The sequence below is a fragment of the Phyllobates terribilis genome, unplaced genomic scaffold (genome assembly GCF_046119375.1).
Source record: "Phyllobates terribilis strain yellow unplaced genomic scaffold, ASM4611937v1 Scaffold_8__6_contigs__length_399053987, whole genome shotgun sequence".
NCBI classification, from domain to species: domain Eukaryota; kingdom Metazoa; phylum Chordata; class Amphibia; order Anura; family Dendrobatidae; genus Phyllobates; species Phyllobates terribilis.
Window position 1 is genome coordinate 388,148,408 of NW_027362768.1, and position 23,809 is coordinate 388,172,216.

A 23,809-nucleotide genomic window follows, 5' to 3' on the forward strand; every position below is an offset into this window, starting at 1 on the left:
GTCATCGAATAGATGGAGTAAAGTTAGACAAGACGTCCTAAACTCCTCCATATTCATCAAACCCCATCGAGCTCTATGCCAAATCCCATGCATCACTGTAGGCTCAGAAAGGAGAAACCTGGCCCAGTGTACCATCTGTATCACACACAGGCGGTATTATAGACGTGGCGTCTGCTCAGCGCTTTACCACATTCTACCATGTCTTTTCCTATACAGACTTTACGCTGCAGTTTGGTCACTGACCACTAGATGTCAGCATATCATACATCATGTTCTAGCCGGCCATGAAAGTGCGCAACGGGTTAATAACTGAGTGACCATCACAAGGTAGAGCCGGGGTCACACGTACGAAGGCCATTGTCCGGACCACCCGGGGGCTCCAGCTCCGGTCATTTCCATCCATGTAGAATACGCCCGTCTGCCTACGAGACTGCAGCGATGGAGGATCCCGATTTAACCCATGAACCCCAGACCCGACCTGTAGCAGAAGAGCAATGGAGCCAGGTTATATTCGGGTTTTTGCCCTCTTCTCCTGGAACTACATGTTAGCACCAGATCAGCCATTTTCATTGTGTACAGGGTTAAAGTCACAGGGTTTTTCCTACTTCTCCCCTGCTGATCTAGTGCAGCTGCCATTACCTGACAGTTTGTCCTTTATCTGAAAACAGGCAGTCACAGCTATCCTCCAGCTGTACGGCCACTGATCACACAGGATCAACCATTCATGATCGGTGATGGCACAGCTCACCTCCTGCTGTACGGCCACTGATCACACAGGATCAACCATTCATGATCGGTGATGGCACAGCTCACCTCCAGCTGTACGGCCACTGATCACACAGGATCAACCATTCATGATCGGTGATGGCACAGCTCACCTCCTCCAGCTGTACGGCCACTGATCACACAGGATCAACCATTCATGATCAGTGATGGCACAGCTCACCTCCAGCTGTACGGCCACTGATCACACAGGATCAACCATTCATGATCGGTGATGGCACAGCTCACCTCCAGCTGTACGGCCACTGATCACACAGGATCCATCATTCATGATCGGTGATGGCACAGCTCACCTCCAGCTGTACGGCCACTGATCACACAGGATCAACCGTTCATGATAGGTGATGGCACAGCTCACCTCCTGCTGTACGGCCACTGATCACACAGGATCAACCGTTCATGATCGGTGATGGCACAGCTCACCTCCAGCTGTACGGCCACTGATCACACAGGATCAACCATTCATGATCGGTGATGGCACAGCTCACCTCCAGCTGTACGGCCACTGATCACACAGGATCAACCGTTCATGATAGGTGATGGCACAGCTCACCTCCTGCTGTACAGCCACTGATCACACAGGATCAACCGTTCATGATAGGTGATGGCACAGCTCACCTCCTGCTGTACGGCCACTGATCACACAGGATCCATCATTTATGATCGGTGATGGTACAGCTCACCTCCAGCTGTACGGCCACTGATCACACAGGATCAACCGTTCATGATAGGTGATGGCACAGCTCACCTCCAGCTGTACGGCCACTGATCACACAGGATCAACCGTTCATGATAGGTGATGGCACAGCTCACCTCCTGCTGTACGGCCACTGATCACACAGGATCAACCGTTCATGATAGGTGATGGCACAGCTCACCTCCTGCTGTACGGCCACTGATCACACAGGATCAACCGTTCATGATAGGTGATGGCACAGCTCACCTCCTGCTGTACGGCCACTGATCACACAGGATCAACCGTTCATGATAGGTGATGGCACAGCTCACCTCCTGCTGTACGGCCACTGATCACACAGGATCCATCATTTATGATCGGTGATGGCACAGCTCACCTCCAGCTGTACGGCCACTGATCACACAGGATCAACTGTTCATGATAGGTGATGGCACAGCTCACCTCCAGCTGTACGGCCACTGATCACACAGGATCAACCGTTCATGATAGGTGATGGCACAGCTCACCTCCTGCTGTACGGCCACTGATCACACAGGATCAACCGTTCATGATCGGTGATGGCACAGCTCACCTCCTCCTGTACAGCCACTGATCACACAGGATCCACCATTCATGATAGGTGATGGCACAGCTCACCTCCTGCTGTACGGCCACTGATCACACAGGATCCATCATTCATGATCGGTGATGGCACAGCTCACCTCCTCCTGTACAGCCACTGATCACACAGGATCCACCGTTCATGATAGGTGATGGCACAGCTCACCTCCTGCTGTACCGCCACTGATCACACAGGATCCATCATTTATGATCGGTGATGGCACAGCTCACCTCCTGCTGTACGGCCACTGATCACACAGTATCCATCATTCATGATCGGTGATGGCACAGCTCACCTCCTGCTGTACGGCTACTGATCACACAGGATCCATCATTTAAGATCGGTGATGGCACAGCTCACCTGCTGCTGTATGGCCACTAATCACACAGGATCCATAATTTATGATCGGTGATGGCACAGCTCACCTCCTGCTGTACGGCCACTGATCACAGAGGATCCATAATTTATGATCGGTGATGGCACAGCTCACCTCAAAATGTACGTCCACTGATCACACAGGATCCACCATTCCTGATCGGTGATGGCACAGCTCACCTCCTGCTGTACGTCCACTGATCACACAGGATCCACCATTCCTGATCGGTGATGGCACAGCTCACCTGCTGCTGTACGGCCACTGATCACACAGGATCCATCATTCATGATCGGTGATGGCACAGCTCACCTCCTGCACAGGCACCGATGCTGCAGATATACATCACACGGCTGTATGTTCACTGCTGGGGTCAAGAACTTCCTGTCCAATGAAGCTACATGGACTGTACTAATAATGTTACTATCAGGACAAGAGGAAGGAGGCAGAACCAGCTATCACAGGTGCCGCTGATGACTGCACAGCTCCGGTCAGTTATAACGAGGCAGCAGCTCAGCCTCCGGCCTGTGATAGTGGGATAGTCAATGTCCTGCCAGCAGAATGAGATGGTGCCGGCTTTATCTGGTCCTGTGAGAAGAGGAGAGAGGGAAGATAGGACGGAGGCTGAACGGCACTGAATCTGGAGGAGCGCAGGGTGACCGCAGCGGAGATATATACAATCGCGGCTTCTACAGATACGCTCTCCGGGGCCCAGGATACACAAGTACTTTCCATATGGGTAGAATGTGGCCAATCCTCGCAATGTCGCGGCGGCTGTAAATCAAGAGTCCAGGAAAAGTTTCTACATTTTATTATTTAAAACTTTGTGAACAATTTCAGAGAAAAAAAAACTATTAAAAGACAAATTTAGTGGGGAAACAGCGGCGAGAAAAAGCAACGTACATCGCAGCCGGGGGTAAGGGACGAGCGGCCAAAGATGGAGGCCGCAAAACTGCAGCTGGATACTAGAAGCCAGAACTGAGCGGCCTCACACCCCAGAGGCTGCCGCTGCCCAATGGCACACCGCCAGGGGAAACCACCGGCCCGATGGCACACCGCCACGAGGGGGCCGCCGCCTGCTGTCCTACATTTGGTCCAAGTCTCCGTCGCCATCTCATTAGTCACTTTCTCCCCCTCTGGATCACGAGCCGGGGGGTCCGCACGACCTCAGGAAAATAAATTAAGCTCATGGAGGCCCTCATATGTCTAATTAACCTCTTCATTGCCAGGGTGGACGGTCACATCAACCATGACCCTGACCAATGAAGAGCTGGACCAGACGCCATCGGCCCAGAGATTGGGGGCTCGCGAAGGGGGTTCGGGGCTGGAAATGTGAAGAGCAGGGGATTGTGGGATTTCATTACAGCACAGAACGTAAAGTAAGGTTGGGGGGGGGGGGGGGGGGCGAACCTCCAGACGGAGGCCGTTCATGGAGGCAGCTCTTATAATCTCCTGGTATCTGCTGAGCTACAGTTATAATATTAAGATACAACATAAAATATTAAAAAAATAAAAAAACCACACAGAACAGCTGAAGGCACAAAAGCTACAAGTAATGATGTCTGGGGCCCAAACACCAGCGCCCCCGGCAGGCGGAGGAGCAGTACTGCTGGCCCCGCGCCGAGAGCCTAGGTTCACTTACTTTTCTCTATTACACCCTTTCTATACAGGAATGCGAGTTTTGGCGGACAGGGTGATCTGCCATCGATGAAGTGCAGCGCAGTGACGAGCGGGGAGGGGGGCCGCCGATCGGATGTTGTTGCTCTCGGTGCCCCCGTCAGGCAAAGAAATTATTAGGATACAGAAAAATAAAAAATGCAAAAAAAACAGGTGCAAACCAGGGAGCTGCGCAGGGTTAACTCACCCCCGGTCAAGGATGGGTTAAACTGCGGGCACTCCATGGTTCTGCACTTATGGCCGCCGTGTGCTTCTCCTTGTAATCAAGGAGTTAATAATTGCCGTGTAACCGTTACATGCACGAAGGACGCCCTGCTGCGGCGGCTGAGGGGGCACGCGATGAAGTCCGCAGCAATCCAGGAATAAGGCTGCAGGAAATCCCACCGCCTGCGCCAATCTGCAGCCGCGCGCCTCTGCCGCTCCAGGACACAGGCTGCGCTTTAATCACCTGCAAAAATAAAAATGGCCACTTGTATAGGAGGCAGAGGGGAGTGCAGGCAGAAGGGGTTAATAATCCAAGGTGGCAAAGCTCAGCCTTGAAGAGTGCTGCTCCCGCGGCGGCAGACCCCATCCAGCAGAGGAAAGGTTAATTACAAAATGAGACACTCGGGATAAAAACTGTAAAATCCAGGAGGCGGCAAATCTGTGCTCCCCGCTCCTGCCGCCATCACCACCGGCCCTGCAGAAGAGGAAGAAGTCGTCAGCCACAAGCACAGGAGGAACTACTACCCCCATCAGCCTGTGCCCAGAATACCGTGCACCTGCTGACTGGGGTGGTAAGCACAGAGTATGCCTCCCGCCCATGGCACCCGAGACCCTCACCCTGGGCTTAGAAAAGACCACAATCCTTCAGGTTATTCTTGATGATCACATCCGTCACCGCGTCAAACACAAACTGGACGTTTTTGGTGTCGGTGGCGCAGGTGAAGTGCGTGTAGATCTCCTTGGTGTCGCGCCTCTTGTTCAGGTCCTCAAACTTGCTCTGGATGTAGCTGGCGGCTTCATCATACTGGTTTGCACCTGTGGGGGATACGGACATTATAGGGAGGTAACGATACAAGGGGGCGGCCAAACACTAATCCCCCCAAACACTCCCCAATATGAACGAGCCCCCGCACAGGGCACAGCCCGCCGGACGAGCCTGAGTGTAGGGGCCTGGAGCAGGGGCCACATTTTACGACTTAGAGGACCAGCAATGCTTCAGGTCATCACAGAGGGGGGGTACCAGCTCAGAACCCCCTTTATAGCCCTCACGGACCTGCTCCAGGACCAGAGATTGTGATAATTGTACCCAGCCTTGACCTCATGATCTCGCCATAGTTTTCCTCCCGCTATAACCAAATCCTCAGAAAGGGGAGGCTCCATATAAACCACGTTTGGGTCTCAAAGAAAAGAAAAGAACAAAGGAAATTAGAAAAAAAGTGCAACGTCCCAGCGCACAGGATAGCGGTGGATTAATACATGCAGGAGCCGCCACCGATCGCTACTGACACTATGGAGGAAACGTGATCGGAGCTGGCGCTCTGCTCGGGCGTCATCTCACCCGTGTATTCTGGGAAGCAGATGGTGAGCGGACTGTGGATGATCTTCTCCTCAAACAGATCCTTCTTGTTGAGGAAGAGGATGATGGACGTCTCTGTGAACCATTTATTGTTGCAGATGCTGTCAAAGAGCTTCATGCTCTCATGCATTCGGTTCTGTGGAGAAGAAAAAAAACACATCACAGACGCACAGAGGAGCGCGGAGACGGGCGCCCGGGTGACCCCCACAGAGGAGCGCGGAGACGGGCACCCGGGTGACCCCCACAGAGGAGCGCGGAGACGGGCACCCGGGTGACCCCCACAGAGGAGCGCGGAGACGGGCGCCCGGGTGAACCCCACAGAGGAGCGCGGAGACGGGCGCCCGGGTGACCCCCACAGAGGAGCGCGGAGACGGGCGCCCGGGTGACCCCCACAGAGGAGCGCGGAGACGGGCGCCCGGGTGACCCCCACAGAGGAGCGCGGAGACGGGCGCCCGGGTGACCCCCACAGAGGAGCGCGGAGACGGGCGCCCGGGTGACCCCCACAGAGGAGCGCGGAGACGGGCGCCCGGGTGACCCCCACAGAGGAGCGCGGAGACGGGCGCCCGGGTGACCCCCACAGAGGAGCGCGGAGACGGGCGCCCGGGTGACCCCCACAGAGGAGCGCGGAGACGGGCGCCCGGGTGACCCCCACAGAGGAGCGCGGAGACGGGCGCCCGGGTGACCCCCACAGAGGAGCGCGGAGACGGGCGCCCAGGTGACATCGCAGCAGACATGAGCATATGGATGATCATCTCCAGCCGAGGACACAACAGTAATGGCTGCCAAGACTTCACCACTTTCACCGTGCAGCAGATCTGCCGCGGGGTCCGGACCGATGATCGCAGCGTTACTCACCATCTCCTCGTCTTCTGCCAGGACGAGGTCGTAGGCGCTGAGAGCCACACAGAAGATGATGGCCGTCACCCCCTCAAAGCAGTGAATCCACTTCTTTCTCTCAGATCTCTGTCCCCCGACATCAAACATCCTGCAGTAAAAGGAAGTAAAGAAACATCTGAGAATCTGTTTCCTGAACTCGTTATTGAGCAACTTCCATGATAGACGGCAGCGAGCGGAGCCGAGACACTGAGCAGCAGCACATGTCACCAGAGCCCAGCGTCCCGTGCTCTGCGCACCGCAGACTGCTCCAGCTGTGCAAGCAGTTACACAATGACCACCAGGGGGCAGCGCTCCTCCGTACACTGTATGAAGGTGACCACCAGGGGGCAGCGCTCCTCCGTACACTGTATGGAGGTGACCACCAGGGGGCAGCGCTCCTCCGTACACTGTATGGAGGTGACCACCAGGGGGCAGCGCTCCTCTGTACACTGTATGGAGGAGAATACCAGGGAGCAGCGCTCCTCCGTACACTGTATAGGGGTGAACACCAGGGGGCAGCGCTCCTCTGTACACTGTATGGAGGTGACCGCCAGGGGGCAGCGCTCCTGTGTACTGTATGGAGGGGACGTCACGGTCACAGATGAGCGGACGCCGTCACACTTCCTGCCTTCACGGTTTATAGACAGGACAGGGTGACAGATGAATGGCAGCAGTAATGATATCTGGAAGGAGACGACGCCCGGGTACGACGCAGGACGGCAGTGTCATGGCATCGCCTGCCATATACGCACTTGAAGTGGAGATCTTTGAAGGTGAAATGTGTCTCCACAATCCCGGTGGTCTTCACCCTCGTCCTCAGCACGTCCTGCTGCGTGGGCACATAGTCGGAGCGGGCGATCCGCTCCAGATCATTCAGGTAACTGCGGAGAGAATTACACATCCCGTAATCTGATAATTCAGCAATGTACCGTGCGATCTCTCCTGGGGATCCGGCGGCATGGACGGGGGATTTCATCGCTTCTGTAACTATTGTACCCGCTCGCCTCATTATCCCAGCAGTAAACAAGCCGCTAATTAATTACAGAGCAGCGCTCACATGCGGGCGCTCCGCGCTGCGCCAGGTCTCGACTTGTTGCTGCCCCCGGTGGGGATGTCAGCACTTCCGAGCAATGACTCCCGCGGGGGCCCTCACTTACCACCCTGCTAATTAATATTGATTTGACCTCGTTAACGGTCCTAATGAGCCACTTACGCAGCTGCTGCAGAACCCAGAAATTAGCTTCATTATGGAGGAGATACTTAGCGTGTTAACCCCGGAGGGGCCGAGCTGCAAACAAGACCCCGGGGACCAGCTGCAGAGCAAGAAAACATGGCATCCTGCTCCCTCCTGACGCTGGCGGTGGGCCGCCCGTTGTTAGCTACCATGTTGTCATCCCACGACTCCACAGATCACATCCCGGGGTCCGGAGGACGACCAGTGCACAGCAGCCCCTCCCCCAACAAAACTGTCCCCTACTCCAGAGAGGGAGGGGGGCACAAACTTTGCATTGCTTTTTTTTCACTGAGTTTTTGTTTCGGAGCAGCCAGAAGACACGTCAGGATCCCCTTACATGGAACTGCCGGGCCCGGCCGCTCATGCAAATCCCACTTTGCATTTCTATAATTTGCCATTAACTACTTATCTGCTGGAGGGGAAACCACATTACGTCAGAACAGAAAGATGAAAACGTGTAAGGGAGAGTGAGCAGGAAAAAAAAAATCTGATTTAAAGGGCCGGCGCAGCGATCTGTGAATGCAGAATTCTAGAATGGAAAGTTCTGCTGCATTTCTAATGGACTTTGTTACAATTTCTCTGCTGGCAGCCAGTGAGTTGTTTGCTTTCTGACCTAGTCCTGCTCACACAGCTGCTGGGCCTGGTACAATGTGTCAGCGCAGCCAGGAGGAGTCCGTCATGTGCGCAGCGTTCAGCTGGCGGAGGACGGGGCAATGATGCCGCCATGTTTACTGCAGATTGTGAATGCACCCGGCGGAGACCATTCAGCCTTCGCTGCTCCTCGGAGTTAATTAGCCCCGGACGCAGATCTTCATCCTGACTACTCATCCTCTTAGCAACGACGTGTGCAGCTGCCTCAGCAGGAAAGGGTTAATCCTGCCGGCGCCAACACCCAGAGACTACACCGGATCATTTGCCTCTTGGAACATGTAACATGCAAATCGGTTTTCCGATACGTCAGACTCCGCCCCTCCCCGCAGCCCCGCCCCCACCCCGCGATCACCTGCAGTCTAAATAGAGCGTCTGACCGAAACCGCAAATCACACGAAAACGGAAAATCTTCATAAAAGAGCCCGGATCACCGGCCCAAGTGAACTACAACCACCAGCATCTCCGCCACAATCACACTCTGCATGGAGTCTCCACCAGACACTGTCAGCCCTATCCAGAGCAACCGGACGCAAGCAGAAGCCATGCAAAATGGACGGACTCCCTCCTGTGATCTCCCGTCCTCAATCCTTATGGGCGGGCGCGAGCCCGGGGACGGGCGGAGGGGCGGGCGCGAGCCCGGGGACGGGCGGGCGCGAGCCCGGGGACGGGCGGAGGGGCGGGCGCGAGCCCGGGGACGGGCGGAGGGGCGGGCGCGAGCCCGGGGACGGGCGGAGGGGCGGGCGCGAGCCCGGGGACGGGCGGAGGGGCGGGCGCGAGCCCGGGGACGGGCGGAGGGGCGGGCGCGAGCCCGGGGACGGGCGGAGGGGCGGGCGCGAGCCCGGGGACGGGCGGAGGGGCGGGCGCGAGCCCGGGGACGGGCGGAGGGGCGGGCGCGAGCCCGGGGACGGGCGGAGGGGCGGGCGCGAGCCCGGGGACGGGCGGAGGGGCGGGCGCGAGCCCGGGGACGGGCGGAGGGGCGGGCGCGAGCCCGGGGACGGGCGGAGGGGCGGGCGCGAGCCCGGGGCCGGGGGCGGACAGCTGAAAGAGGCGCCAAAGCCATTAAGAGGCGCTCACACCTCTGCATGAATTTAGCGCACCTTTCCCGGGCGCCATAACAGTCATGATGAATTGGAGCCTTAGTGTTTTTGGTCCTCGCCATTTCCAAGATCTCTGCTTGCTGTCATGGCTGAGGTATGGCAGTCCTCGCAGTGCCTGTGCACCCCATGCCCCGTCACTCACTAGGCAGCGGAGTCGTTGAGCTGGTATTCGCGGGAGCGGTTGAAGCAGGCCTGCACGCCCTGATCTGCCCACAGTCTGCGGATCACTCCCGCCAGGTCGTCCGGCATGATCCCCTGCTCCTCTGCTGTGCAGGACAAGGCAAACAGCTGCCGGGCGTCATCCTGTGAATGGAGAGGGGACAAGAGTCAAGACACAAAGGGGTGAATGCTGGAGACGGGGGGCAGGACGTCAGGGACAGAGGGGTAATCTGGGCTCGGTTCGGCCAAGTGTTCATGGGGAGCTGGGAATAAACTGCTATCATACACCAATGGTGGCTTATCTTTCAGTAGGCTAAAGGGTTAGGCATGTCAGCATTCAGTATGCCCAATCCTTCTTACCCGAAATCATATAAACTGTAGAGGTTGCCGATCTGCTGATGTAAACCTAATGTGCGTGATGGCTTTAATTACATAGGAACCCAATGTAATCACCATGTACGGGCTGCGAGACCCCAGACTGAACATGCGTATCCCGAGGAGACGTGGCCATGTGACTTGCTGGGCCTGCACGGTCCTACGCCCGCTCTGACTGCACCTCGGCCAGACATGGCACTATGAGGGGCTGCGCTCTGGTGATTTACTATGAAGGCCTCAGCACAGCGTGGGGCGACTCCCCCCATTCTGTTGTCCGGCCGATGACGCTCCGTGCAGTTGGGGTCCCGGCCGGGTGACATCTTTCTCCAGTCTCTTCACGGCTGTGAGAGGTTTATGCATCATGGAGATAATGACTGGAGGAGGCGCAGTCACCGGGGACGGGGTAATTAATTAGGAGCGGGTCCCTGGTAGAGCCGTGTCCTCATTACGCTCCGCACTGCGGCGCAGGGTTGTCGCCGTCATGATAACTGTTCTCTCGCATTGTGATCTTTAACTCCTTCCTGCCTGACACCCAGAGTCTCATCGTTAATATGCGGACAACCCGGCTGTCACTGCCGATAACTGAGGATTTTACAGCATCGAAAATCCCAGCACGGAGCAACAGAGCGGGGAAGGTTCATACCCCCTCATGTATCTACTATGGCGGTGCTAGGGGCAGGCCCCACGGTGTCCGCTGGCCATAAGCCCCCCACTTCTGGTGCAGGACTGCGATGTCGGAGGCTGCAGGGACCGGACTGATGGTGACCGTGGCACACCGGGGGGCACTCACCGCTCTGGCCGTGTCTCCAAAGTCTATCTTCAGGTTCCCCATCGCCTTTATTATGGCCATTATGGACTGGATGGTGTTACTGTAAACCACGGCTCGGTACTGCCGGCATTCCTCCTCCGAGTATCCGTCCTCATGGATAATCCTGGAAAGATTACACCAAGTAAATATCTGAGATACAAGACACCGTGCGTGCCATACGAGGGGATCTGACACCCAACCCCCTGTGCCGTGCCACAGGCGCCCGGGCCCAGGTAATCTGGAAAGTGGCAGATGAGGACTGTGCGGCAGGGGACATCCTGACATTAGACGTCCGAGGAACCAAAGAGTAATCTCAGACAGATGGAAAACTAGAGATAGAACCTCGGGGCGGAGGATAGGAGTCTTACTTCATCTGTTTGACGATTGTGCTCTTCCCAGATTCTCCTGCACCTAAAGAAACAAGAAAACGAGACGAGGTTAGAAGCGGCTCCATATGAAGGCTACACTGCATGCTGCTCCACCTGCGACTGACTGAGCACCGTACAGACATCTGACCCACAAAGTGCCGAGGCGGACGACCATTTTTACGCTTCTGGCATCGCCTCCTTGGTACTTGAACACTTTGGACTTTCCTTCTTACACATTTCACTGTGCAGTTTCCTTCACAGCAACCTTCAGCTTTCTCGGCCATCGTGCTATCAGCCATATTGCAGTTTTCCTTTACTGATGCCTTAACTATCGCTGACCCGCAGCCAGAGCCAGCTCCAGGGGCCGGGCATGTGTGGGTACAGCGGGCAGCCATGTGTGAAAACATCAAAGCAGCGGAGACAGATGAGAGGAGAGGCAGAGTGAAGGTCTCGTTATCAGAGGATTAATCAGACTCAGCTGACCGCGGGCACGGCATGGGGGGGCGCCGGGCCACCGACCGCGGGCACGGCATGGGGGGGGCGCCGGGCCACCGACCGCGGGCACGGCATGGGGGGGCGCCGGGCCACCGACCGCGGGCACGGCATGGGGGGGCGCCGGGCCACCGACCGCGGGCACGGCATGGGGGGGCGCCGGGCCACCGACCGCGAGCACGGCATGGGGGGGCGCCGGGCCATCGACCGCGGGCACGGCATGGGGGGGCGCCGGGCCACCGACTGCGGGCACGGCATGGGGGGGCGCCGGGCCACCGACTGCGGGCACGGCATGGGGGGGCGCTGGGCCACCGACCGCGGGCACGGCATGGGGGGGCGCCGGGCCACCGACCGCGGGCACGGCATGGGGGCAACTAATGGGGCGCCAGGCACGAGATGGGGGCGACTAATGGGGCGCCGGGCACGAGATGGGGGCAACTAATAAGGCGCCGGGCAACTAATAAGGCGCCGGGCCACTGACCGCGGGCACGGGATGGGGGCGACAGGCAGCTGATGAGTTAAACCTACATGATATTAGAGTTGGAAAACTCCAGCGATCAATAAAGGAACGGCACAGATAATGGGGGACGCCGCCAGGGGCTTTATCTCCATCTCTCGTCCCACACGCTTAGTGACAGCTGGCCCAGCCTGATACCAACATGTGTCTCGGGCAGCCGACAAGGAAAGCTTTGTCTCTCCGCTGCAGCCCTGGCGGCGGTGCCAACTGTCCCCCATCTCAGCACCATGGCACCACTGCGCACCTGGCCATATCACCCTGCAGGACGTCGCCTTCCTCTACACCGGGCATCACGGGCGCATTAACCCTGTGAGCAAAACGATTAGCAGATAAGAGGCGATAATCTGATGGTCTGAGCTCCTAATCCGCAGGATATTATCTCACCCAACAAGTGGATCCCGTCCACCAGCCACTTAGTGCCAGCTTCAGGGCAGCGATCCACGTCGTCTCCCCTTCTGACAGATTCTGGCTTTTCATTGGGCACAATTGCTGCAGGCGATGCCACGACGGGCGATGCCATGCAGGTAAAACTGTTAGTCTGTCAGCGACCGTCTCACTTCTGCGCCACATTGTGACACGAGAGCCTTGTACACGGGGCGATGATCTGATCGATGTGTGATCCCGTGTGACCGCGAGCAGTCGTCATATGACCGAATGATCAATTATTGGCGTTCTAACCCCGCGGGTAAACCGGCGTCAGCAGAGACCGGAGGAAAGAAGCGCGACCCCCCAGGACCAGAAACCACAAAGATACAATATAAATCTACGCTGCATTCTCCTCATCTATCTTCACATTTAAGACAACCCGAATCTTAAGGCGTCTCGCTACTCCAGTAATGCCAACGAATCAACGCCTTGTGATCATATTACTATATATATTACTATATCACACTGAGGAGAAGGGCGGCCATATTACTATATATATTACTATATCACACTGAGGAGAAGGGAGGCCATATTACTATATATATTACTATATCACACTGAGGAGGAGAGCGGCCATATTACTATATATATTACTATACCACACTGAGGAGAAGGGCGGCCATATTACTATATATATTACTATATCACACTGAGGAGGAGGGCGGCCATATTACTATATATATTACTATATCACACTGAGAAGGAAGGACATATTATTATATATATTACTATATCACACTGAGGAGAAGAGCGGCCATATTACTATATATATATTACTATATCACAGTGAGGAGAAGGGCGGCCATATTACTGTATATATATTACTATATCACACTGAGGAGAAGGGCGGCCATATTACTATATCACACTGAGGAGAAGGGCGGCCATATTACTATATATATTACTATATCACACTGAGGAGGAGAGCGGCCATATTACTATATATATTACTATATCACACTGAGGAGAAGGGCGGCCATATTACTATATATATTACTATATCACACTGAGGAGGAGAGCGGCCATATTACTATATATATTACTATATCACACTGAGGAGAAGGGCGGCCATATTACTATATATATATTACTATATCACACTGAGGAGGAGAGCGGCCATATTACTATATATATATTACTATATCACACTGAGGAGAAGGGCAGCCATATTATTATATATATATTACTATATCACACTGAGGAGAAGGGCAGCCATATTACTATATCACACTGAGGAGGAGAGCGGCCATATTACTATATATATATTACTATATCACACTGAGGAGAAAGGCGGCCATATTACTATATATATTACAATATCACACTGAGGAGAAGGGCGGCCATATTACTATATATATATTACTATATCACACTGAGGAGAAGGGCGGCCATATTACTATATATATTACTATATCACACTGAGGAGAAGAGCGGCCATATTACTATATATATTACTATATCACACTGAGGAGAAGGGCGGCCATATTACTATATATATATTACTATATCACACTGAGAAGGGCGGCCATATTACTATATATATTACTATATCACACTGAGGAGAAGGGCGGCCATATTACTATATATATTACTATATATCACACTGAGGAGAAGGGCGGCCATATTACTATATATATTACTATATCACACTGAGGAGAAGAGCGGCCATATTACTATATAACTATATCACACTGAGGAGAAGGGCGGCCATATTACTATATATATATTACTATATCACACTGAGAAGGGCGGCCATATTACTATATATATTACTATATATCACACTGAGGAGAAGGGCGGCCATATTACTATATATATTACTATATCACACTGAGGAGGAGGGCGGCCATATTACTATATATATTACTATATCACACTGAGGAGAAGGGCGGCCATATTACTATATATATTACTATATCACACTGAGGAGAAGGGCGGCCATATTACTATATATATTACTATATCACACTGAGGAGAAGGGCGGCCATATTACTATATATATATTACTATATCACACTGAGGAGGAGAGCGGCCATATTACTATATATATATTACTATATCACACTGAGGAGAAGGGCGGCCATATTACTATATATATTACTATATCACACTGAGGAGGAGGGCGGCCATATTACTATATATATTACTATATCACACTGAGGAGAAGGGCGGCCATATTACTATATATATTACTATATCACACTGAGGAGAAGGGCGGCCATATTACTATATATATTACTATATCACACTGAGGAGAAGGGCGGCCATATTACTATATATATATATTACTATATCACACTGAGGAGGAGAGCGGCCATATTACTATATATATATTACTATATCACACTGAGGAGGAGGGCGGCCATATTACTATATATATTACTATATCACACTGAGGAGAAGGGCGGCCATATTACTATATATATTACTATATCACACTGAGGAGAAGGGCGGCCATATTACTATATATATTACTATATATCACACTGAGGAGAAGGGCGGCCATATTACTATATATATTACTATATCACACTGAGGAGAAGGGCGGCCATATTACTATATATATATTACTATATCACACTGAGGAGAAGGGCGGCCATATTACTATATATATATTACTATATCACACTGAGGAGAAGGGCGGCCATATTACTATATATATTACTATATCACACTGAGAAGGGCGGCCATATTACTATATATATATTACTATATCACACTGAGGAGAAGGGCGGCCATATTACTATATATATTACTATATCACACTGAGGAGAAGAGCGGCCATATTACTATATATATTACTATATCACACTGAGAAGGGCGGCCATATTACTATATATATATTACTATATCACACTGAGAAGGGCAGCCATATTACTATATATATTACTATATCACACTGAGGAGAAGGGCGGCCATATTACTATATATATTACTATAACACACTGAGAAGGGCGGCCATATTACTATATATATATTACTATATCACACTGAGAAGGGCAGCCATATTACTATATATATTACTATATCACACTGAGGAGAAGGGCGGCCATATTACTATATATATTACTATATCACACTGAGAAGGGCGGCCATATTACTATATATATATTACTATATCACACTGAGGAGAAGGGCGGCCATATTACTATATATATTACTATATCACACTGAGGAGAAGAGCGGCCATATTACTATATATATTACTATATCACACTGAGAAGGGCGGCCATATTACTATATATATATTACTATATCACACTGAGAAGGGCAGCCATATTACTATATATATTACTATATCACACTGAGGAGAAGGGCGGCCATATTACTATATATATTACTATAACACACTGAGGAGGAGAGCGGCCATATTACTATATATATTACTATATCACACTGAGGAGAAGGGCGGCCATATTACTATATATATATTACTATATCACACTGAGGAGAAGGGCGGCCATATTACTATATCACACTGAGGAGAAGGGCGGCCATATTACTATATATATTACTATATCACACTGAGGAGAAGGGCGGCCATATTACTATATCACACTGAGGAGAAGGGCGGCCATATTACTATATATATATTACTATATCACACTGAGGAGAAGGGCGGCCATATTACTATATATATATTACTATATCACACTGAGAAGGGCGGCCATATTACTATATATATTACTATATCACACTGAGGAGAAGAGCGGCCATATTACTATATATATTACTATATCACACTGAGGAGAAGAGCGGCCATATTACTATATATATTACTATATCACACTGAGGAGAAGGGAGGCCATATTACTATATATATTACTATATCACACTGAGGAGGAGAGCGGCCATATTACTATATATATTACTATATCACACTGAGGAGAAGGGAGGCCATATTACTATATATATTACTATATCACACTGAGGAGAAGGGAGGCCATATTACTATATATATTACTATATCACACTGAGGAGGAGAGCGGCCATATTACTATATATATTACTATACCACACTGAGGAGAAGGGCGGCCATATTACTATATATATTACTATATCACACTGAGGAGGAGGGCGGCCATATTACTATATATATTACTATATCACACTGAGAAGGAAGGACATATTATTATATATATTACTATATCACACTGAGGAGAAGAGCGGCCATATTACTATATATATATTACTATATCACAGTGAGGAGAAGGGCGGCCATATTACTGTATATATATTACTATATCACACTGAGGAGAAGGGCGGCCATATTACTATATCACACTGAGGAGAAGGGCGGCCATATTACTATATATATTACTATATCACACTGAGGAGGAGAGCGGCCATATTACTATATATATTACTATATCACACTGAGGAGAAGGGCGGCCATATTACTATATATATTACTATATCACACTGAGGAGGAGAGCGGCCATATTACTATATATATTACTATATCACACTGAGGAGAAGGGCGGCCATATTACTATATATATATTACTATATCACACTGAGGAGGAGAGCGGCCATATTACTATATATATATTACTATATCACACTGAGGAGAAGGGCAGCCATATTATTATATATATATTACTATATCACACTGAGGAGAAGGGCAGCCATATTACTATATCACACTGAGGAGGAGAGCGGCCATATTACTATATATATATTACTATATCACACTGAGGAGAAAGGCGGCCATATTACTATATATATTACAATATCACACTGAGGAGAAGGGCGGCCATATTACTATATATATATTACTATATCACACTGAGGAGAAGGGCGGCCATATTACTATATATATTACTATATCACACTGAGGAGAAGAGCGGCCATATTACTATATATATTACTATATCACACTGAGGAGAAGGGCGGCCATATTACTATATATATATTACTATATCACACTGAGAAGGGCGGCCATATTACTATATATATTACTATATCACACTGAGGAGAAGGGCGGCCATATTACTATATATATTACTATATATCACACTGAGGAGAAGGGCGGCCATATTACTATATATATTACTATATCACACTGAGGAGAAGAGCGGCCATATTACTATATAACTATATCACACTGAGGAGAAGGGCGGCCATATTACTATATATATATTACTATATCACACTGAGAAGGGCGGCCATATTACTATATATATTACTATATATCACACTGAGGAGAAGGGCGGCCATATTACTATATATATTACTATATCACACTGAGGAGGAGGGCGGCCATATTACTATATATATTACTATATCACACTGAGGAGAAGGGCGGCCATATTACTATATATATTACTATATCACACTGAGGAGAAGGGCGGCCATATTACTATATATATTACTATATCACACTGAGGAGAAGGGCGGCCATATTACTATATATATATTACTATATCACACTGAGGAGGAGAGCGGCCATATTACTATATATATATTACTATATCACACTGAGGAGAAGGGCGGCCATATTACTATATATATTACTATATCACACTGAGGAGGAGGGCGGCCATATTACTATATATATTACTATATCACACTGAGGAGAAGGGCGGCCATATTACTATATATATTACTATATCACACTGAGGAGAAGGGCGGCCATATTACTATATATATTACTATATCACACTGAGGAGAAGGGCGGCCATATTACTATATATATATATTACTATATCACACTGAGGAGGAGAGCGGCCATATTACTATATATATATTACTATATCACACTGAGGAGGAGGGCGGCCATATTACTATATATATTACTATATCACACTGAGGAGAAGGGCGGCCATATTACTATATATATTACTATATCACACTGAGGAGAAGGGCGGCCATATTACTATATATATTACTATATATCACACTGAGGAGAAGGGCGGCCATATTACTATATATATTACTATATCACACTGAGGAGAAGGGCGGCCATATTACTATATATATATTACTATATCACACTGAGGAGAAGGGCGGCCATATTACTATATATATATTACTATATCACACTGAGGAGAAGGGCGGCCATATTACTATATATATTACTATATCACACTGAGGAGAAGAGCGGCCATATTACTATATATATTACTATATCACACTGAGAAGGGCGGCCATATTACTATATATATATTACTATATCACACTGAGAAGGGCAGCCATATTACTATATATATTACTATATCACACTGAGGAGAAGGGCGGCCATATTACTATATATATTACTATAACACACTGAGGAGGAGAGCGGCCATATTACTATATATATTACTATATCACACTGAGGAGAAGGGCGGCCATATTACTATATATATATTACTATATCACACTGAGGAGAAGGGCGGCCATATTACTATATCACACTGAGGAGAAGGGCGGCCATATTACTATATATATTACTATATCACACTGAGGAGAAGGGCGGCCATATTACTATATCACACTGAGGAGAAGGGCGGCCATATTACTATATATATATTACTATATCACACTGAGGAGAAGGGCGGCCATATTACTATATATATATTACTATATCACACTGAGGAGAAGGGCGGCCATATTACTATATATATTACTATATCACACTGAGGAGAAGAGCGGCCATATTACTATATATATTACTATATCACACTGAGGAGAAGAGCGGCCATATTACTATATATATTACTATATCACACTGAGGAGAAGGGCGGCCATATTACTATATATATATTACTATATCACACTGAGAAGGGCGGCCATATTACTATATATATATTACTATATCACACTGAGGAGAAGGGCGGCCATATTACTATATATATATTACTATATCACACTGAGGAGAAGGGCGGCCATATTACTATATATATATATTACTATATCACACTGAGAAGGGCGGCCATATTACTATATATATTACTATATCACACTGAGGAGAAGGGCGGCCATATTACTATATATATTACTATAACACACTGAGGAGGAGAGCGGCCATATTACTATATATATTACTATATCACACTGAGGAGAAGGGCGGCCATATTACTATATATATATATTACTATATCACACTGAGGAGAAGGGCGGCCATATTACTATATATATTACTATAACACACTGAGGAGAAGGGCGGCCATATTACTATATATATTACTATATCACACTGAGGAGAAGGGCGGCCATATTACTATATATATTACTATATCACACTGAGGAGAAGGGCGGCCATATTACTATATATATTACTATATCACACTGAGGAGAAGAGCGGCCATATTACTATATATATTACTATATCACACTGAGGAGAAGGGCGGCCATATTACTATATATATATTACTATATCACACTGAGGAGAAGGGCGGCCATATTACTATATATATTACTATATCACACTGAGAAGGGCGGCCATATTACTATATATATTACTATATCACACTGAGGAGGAGAGCGGCCATATTACTATATATATTACTATATCACACTGAGGAGAAGGGCGGCCATATTACTATATCACACTGAGGAGAAGGGCGGCCATATTACTATATCACACTGAGGAGAAGGGCGGCCATATTACTATATATATTACTATATCACACTGAGAAGGGCGGCCATATTACTATATCACACTGAGGAGAAGGGCGGCCATATTACTATATATATATTACTATATCACACTGAGGAGAAGGGCGGCCATATTACTATATATATATTACTATATCACACTGAGGAGAAGGGCGGCCATATTACTATATATATATTACTATATCACACTGAGGAGAAGGGCGGCCATATTACTATATATATTACTATATCACACTGAGGAGAAGGGCGGCCATATTACTATATATATATTACTATATCACACTGAGGAGAAGGGCGGCCATATTACTATATATATTACTATATCACACTGAGGAGAAGGGCGGCCATATTACTATATATATTACTATATATCACACTGAGGAGAAGGGCGGCCATATTACTATATATATTACTATATCACACTGAGGAGGAGGGCGGCCATATTACTATATATATTACTATATCACACTGAGGAGAAGGGCGGCCATATTACTATATATATTACTATATCACACTGAGGAGAAGGGCGGCCATATTACTATATATATTACTATATCACACTGAGGAGAAGGGCGGCCATATTACTATATCATACTGAGGAGAAGGGCGGCCATATTACTATATATATTACTATATCACACTGAGGAGAAGGGCGGCCATATTACTATATATATATATTACTATATCAAACTGAGGAGAAGGGCGGCCATATTACTATATATATTACTATATCACACTGAGGAGAAGGGCGGCCATATTACTATATATATTACTATATCACACTGAGGAGGAGAGCGGCCATATTACTATATATATATTACTATATCACACTGAGGAGAAGGACGGCCATATTACTATATATATATTACTATATCACACTGAGGAGAAGGGCGGACATATTACTATATATATATTACTATATCACACTGAGGAGAAGGGCGGCTATATTACTATATCACACTGAGGAGAAGGGCGGCCATATTACTATATATATTACTATATCACACTGAGGAGAAGGGCGGCCATATTACTATATATATATATTACTATATCACACTGAGGAGAAGGGCGGCCATATTACTATATATATATTACTATATCACACTGAGGAGAAGGGCGGCCATATTACTATATATATATTACTGTATCACACTGAGAAGGGCGGCCATATTACTATATATATTACTATATCACACTGAGGAGAAGAGCGGCCATATTACTATATATATTACTATATCACACTGAGGAGAAGGGCGGCCATATTACTATATATATATTACTATATCACACTGAGAAGGGCGGCCATATTACTATATACATTACTATATCACACTGAGGAGAAGGGCGGCCATATTACTATATATATTACTATAACACACTGAGGAGGAGAGCGGCCATATTACTATATATATTACTATATCACACTGAGGAGAAGGGCGGCCATATTACTATATATATATTACTATATCACACTGAGGAGAAGGGCGGCCATATTACTATATATATTACTATATCACACTGAGGAGAAGGGCGGCCATATTACTATATATATTACTATATCACACTGAGGAGAAGGGCGGCCATATTACTATATATATTACTATATCACACTGAGGAGAAGGGCGGCCATATTACTATATATATTACTATATCACACTGAGGAGAAGAGCGGCCATATTACTATATATATTACTATATCACACTGAGGAGAAGGGCGGCCATATTACTATATATATATTACTATATCACACTGAGGAGAAGGGCGGCCATATTACTATATATATTACTATATCACACTGAGGAGAAGGGCGGCCATATTACTATATATATTACTATATCACACTGAGGAGGAGAGCGGCCATATTACTATATATATTACTATATCACACTGAGGAGAAGGGCGGCCATATTACTATATATATATTACTATATCACAATGAGGAGAAGGGCGGCCATATTACTATATATATTACTATATCACACTGAGGAGAAGGGCGGCCATATTACTATATATATTACTATATCACACTGAGGAGAAGGGCGGCCATATTACTATATATATATTACTATATCACACTGAGGAGAAGGGCGGCCATATTACTATATATATATTACTATATCACACTGAGGAGAAGGGCGGCCATATTACTATATATATATTACTATATCACACTGAGGAGAAGGGCGGCCATATTACTATATATATATTACTATATCACACTGAGGAGAAGGGCGGCCATATTACTATATATATTACTATATCACACTGAGGAGAAGGGCGGCCATATTACTATATATATATATTACTATATCACACTGAGGAGAAGGGCGGCCATATTACTATATATATTACTATATCACACTGAGGAGAAGGGCGGCCATATTACTATATATATTACTATATATCACACTGAGGAGAAGGGCGGCCATATTACTATATCACACTGAGGAGGAGGGCGGCCATATTACTATATATATTACTATATCACACTGAGGAGAAGGGCGGCCATATTACTATATATATTACTATATCACACTGAGGAGAAGGGCGGCCATATTACTATATATATTACTATATCACACTGAGGAGAAGGGCGGCCATATTACTATATATATTACTATATCACACTGAGGAGAAGGGCGGCCATATTACTATATATATTACTATATCACACTGAGGAGAAGGGCGGCCATATTACTATATATATATATTACTATATCACACTGAGGAGAAGGGCGGCCATATTACTATATATATTACTATATCACACTGAGGAGAAGGGCGGCCATATTACTATATATATTACTATATCACACTGAGGAGGAGAGCGGCCATATTACTATATATATTACTATATCACACTGAGAAGGACGGCCATATTACTATATATATATTACTATATCACACTGAGGAGAAGGGCGGACATATTACTATATATATATTACTATATCACACTGAGGAGAAGGGAGGCCATATTACTATATATATTACTATATCACACTGAGGAGAAGCGCGGCCATATTACTATATATATTACTATATCACACTGAGGAGGAGAGCGGCCATATTACTATATATATTACTATATCACACTGAGGAGAAGGGCGGCCATATTACTATATATATTACTATATCACACTGAGGAGGAGAGCGGCCATATTACTATATATATTACTATACCACACTGAGGAGAAGGGCGGCCATATTACTATATATATATTACTATATCACACTGAGGAGAAGGGCGGCCATATTACTATATCACACTGAGGAGAAGGGCGGCCATATTACTATATATATTACTATATCACACTGAGGAGAAGGGCGGCCATATTACTATATATATTACTATATCAAACTGAGGAGAAGGGCGGCCATATTACTATATATATTACGATATCACACTGAGGAGAAGGGCGGCCATATTACTATATATATATTACTATATCACACTGAGGAGGAGAGCGGCCATATTACTATATATATTACTATATCACACTGAGGAGAAGGG

The 23,809-nt window shown here is 47.7% G+C and overlaps 1 protein-coding gene across 1 annotated transcript in view; it reads right to left on the reverse strand.

The window, feature by feature from the left end:
- Window positions 1–3,249: 3,249 nt before the first annotated feature.
- Window positions 3,250–23,809, reverse strand: part of GNAI2 (G protein subunit alpha i2) — a 51,461-nt gene continuing 30,901 nt past the window's right edge. The window contains exons 2-9 of the mRNA XM_073645174.1: window positions 11,261–11,303; window positions 10,875–11,016; window positions 9,693–9,853; window positions 7,321–7,449; window positions 6,548–6,677; window positions 5,675–5,828; window positions 4,954–5,151; window positions 3,250–4,810 (exon numbers count right to left, since the gene is read on the reverse strand). Coding sequence (XP_073501275.1) covers window positions 4,961–5,151; window positions 5,675–5,828; window positions 6,548–6,677; window positions 7,321–7,449; window positions 9,693–9,853; window positions 10,875–11,016; window positions 11,261–11,303 — 950 coding nt within the window. The 3' untranslated portion in view covers window positions 3,250–4,810; window positions 4,954–4,960. The remainder of the gene's footprint in view (window positions 4,811–4,953; window positions 5,152–5,674; window positions 5,829–6,547; window positions 6,678–7,320; window positions 7,450–9,692; window positions 9,854–10,874; window positions 11,017–11,260; window positions 11,304–23,809) is intronic.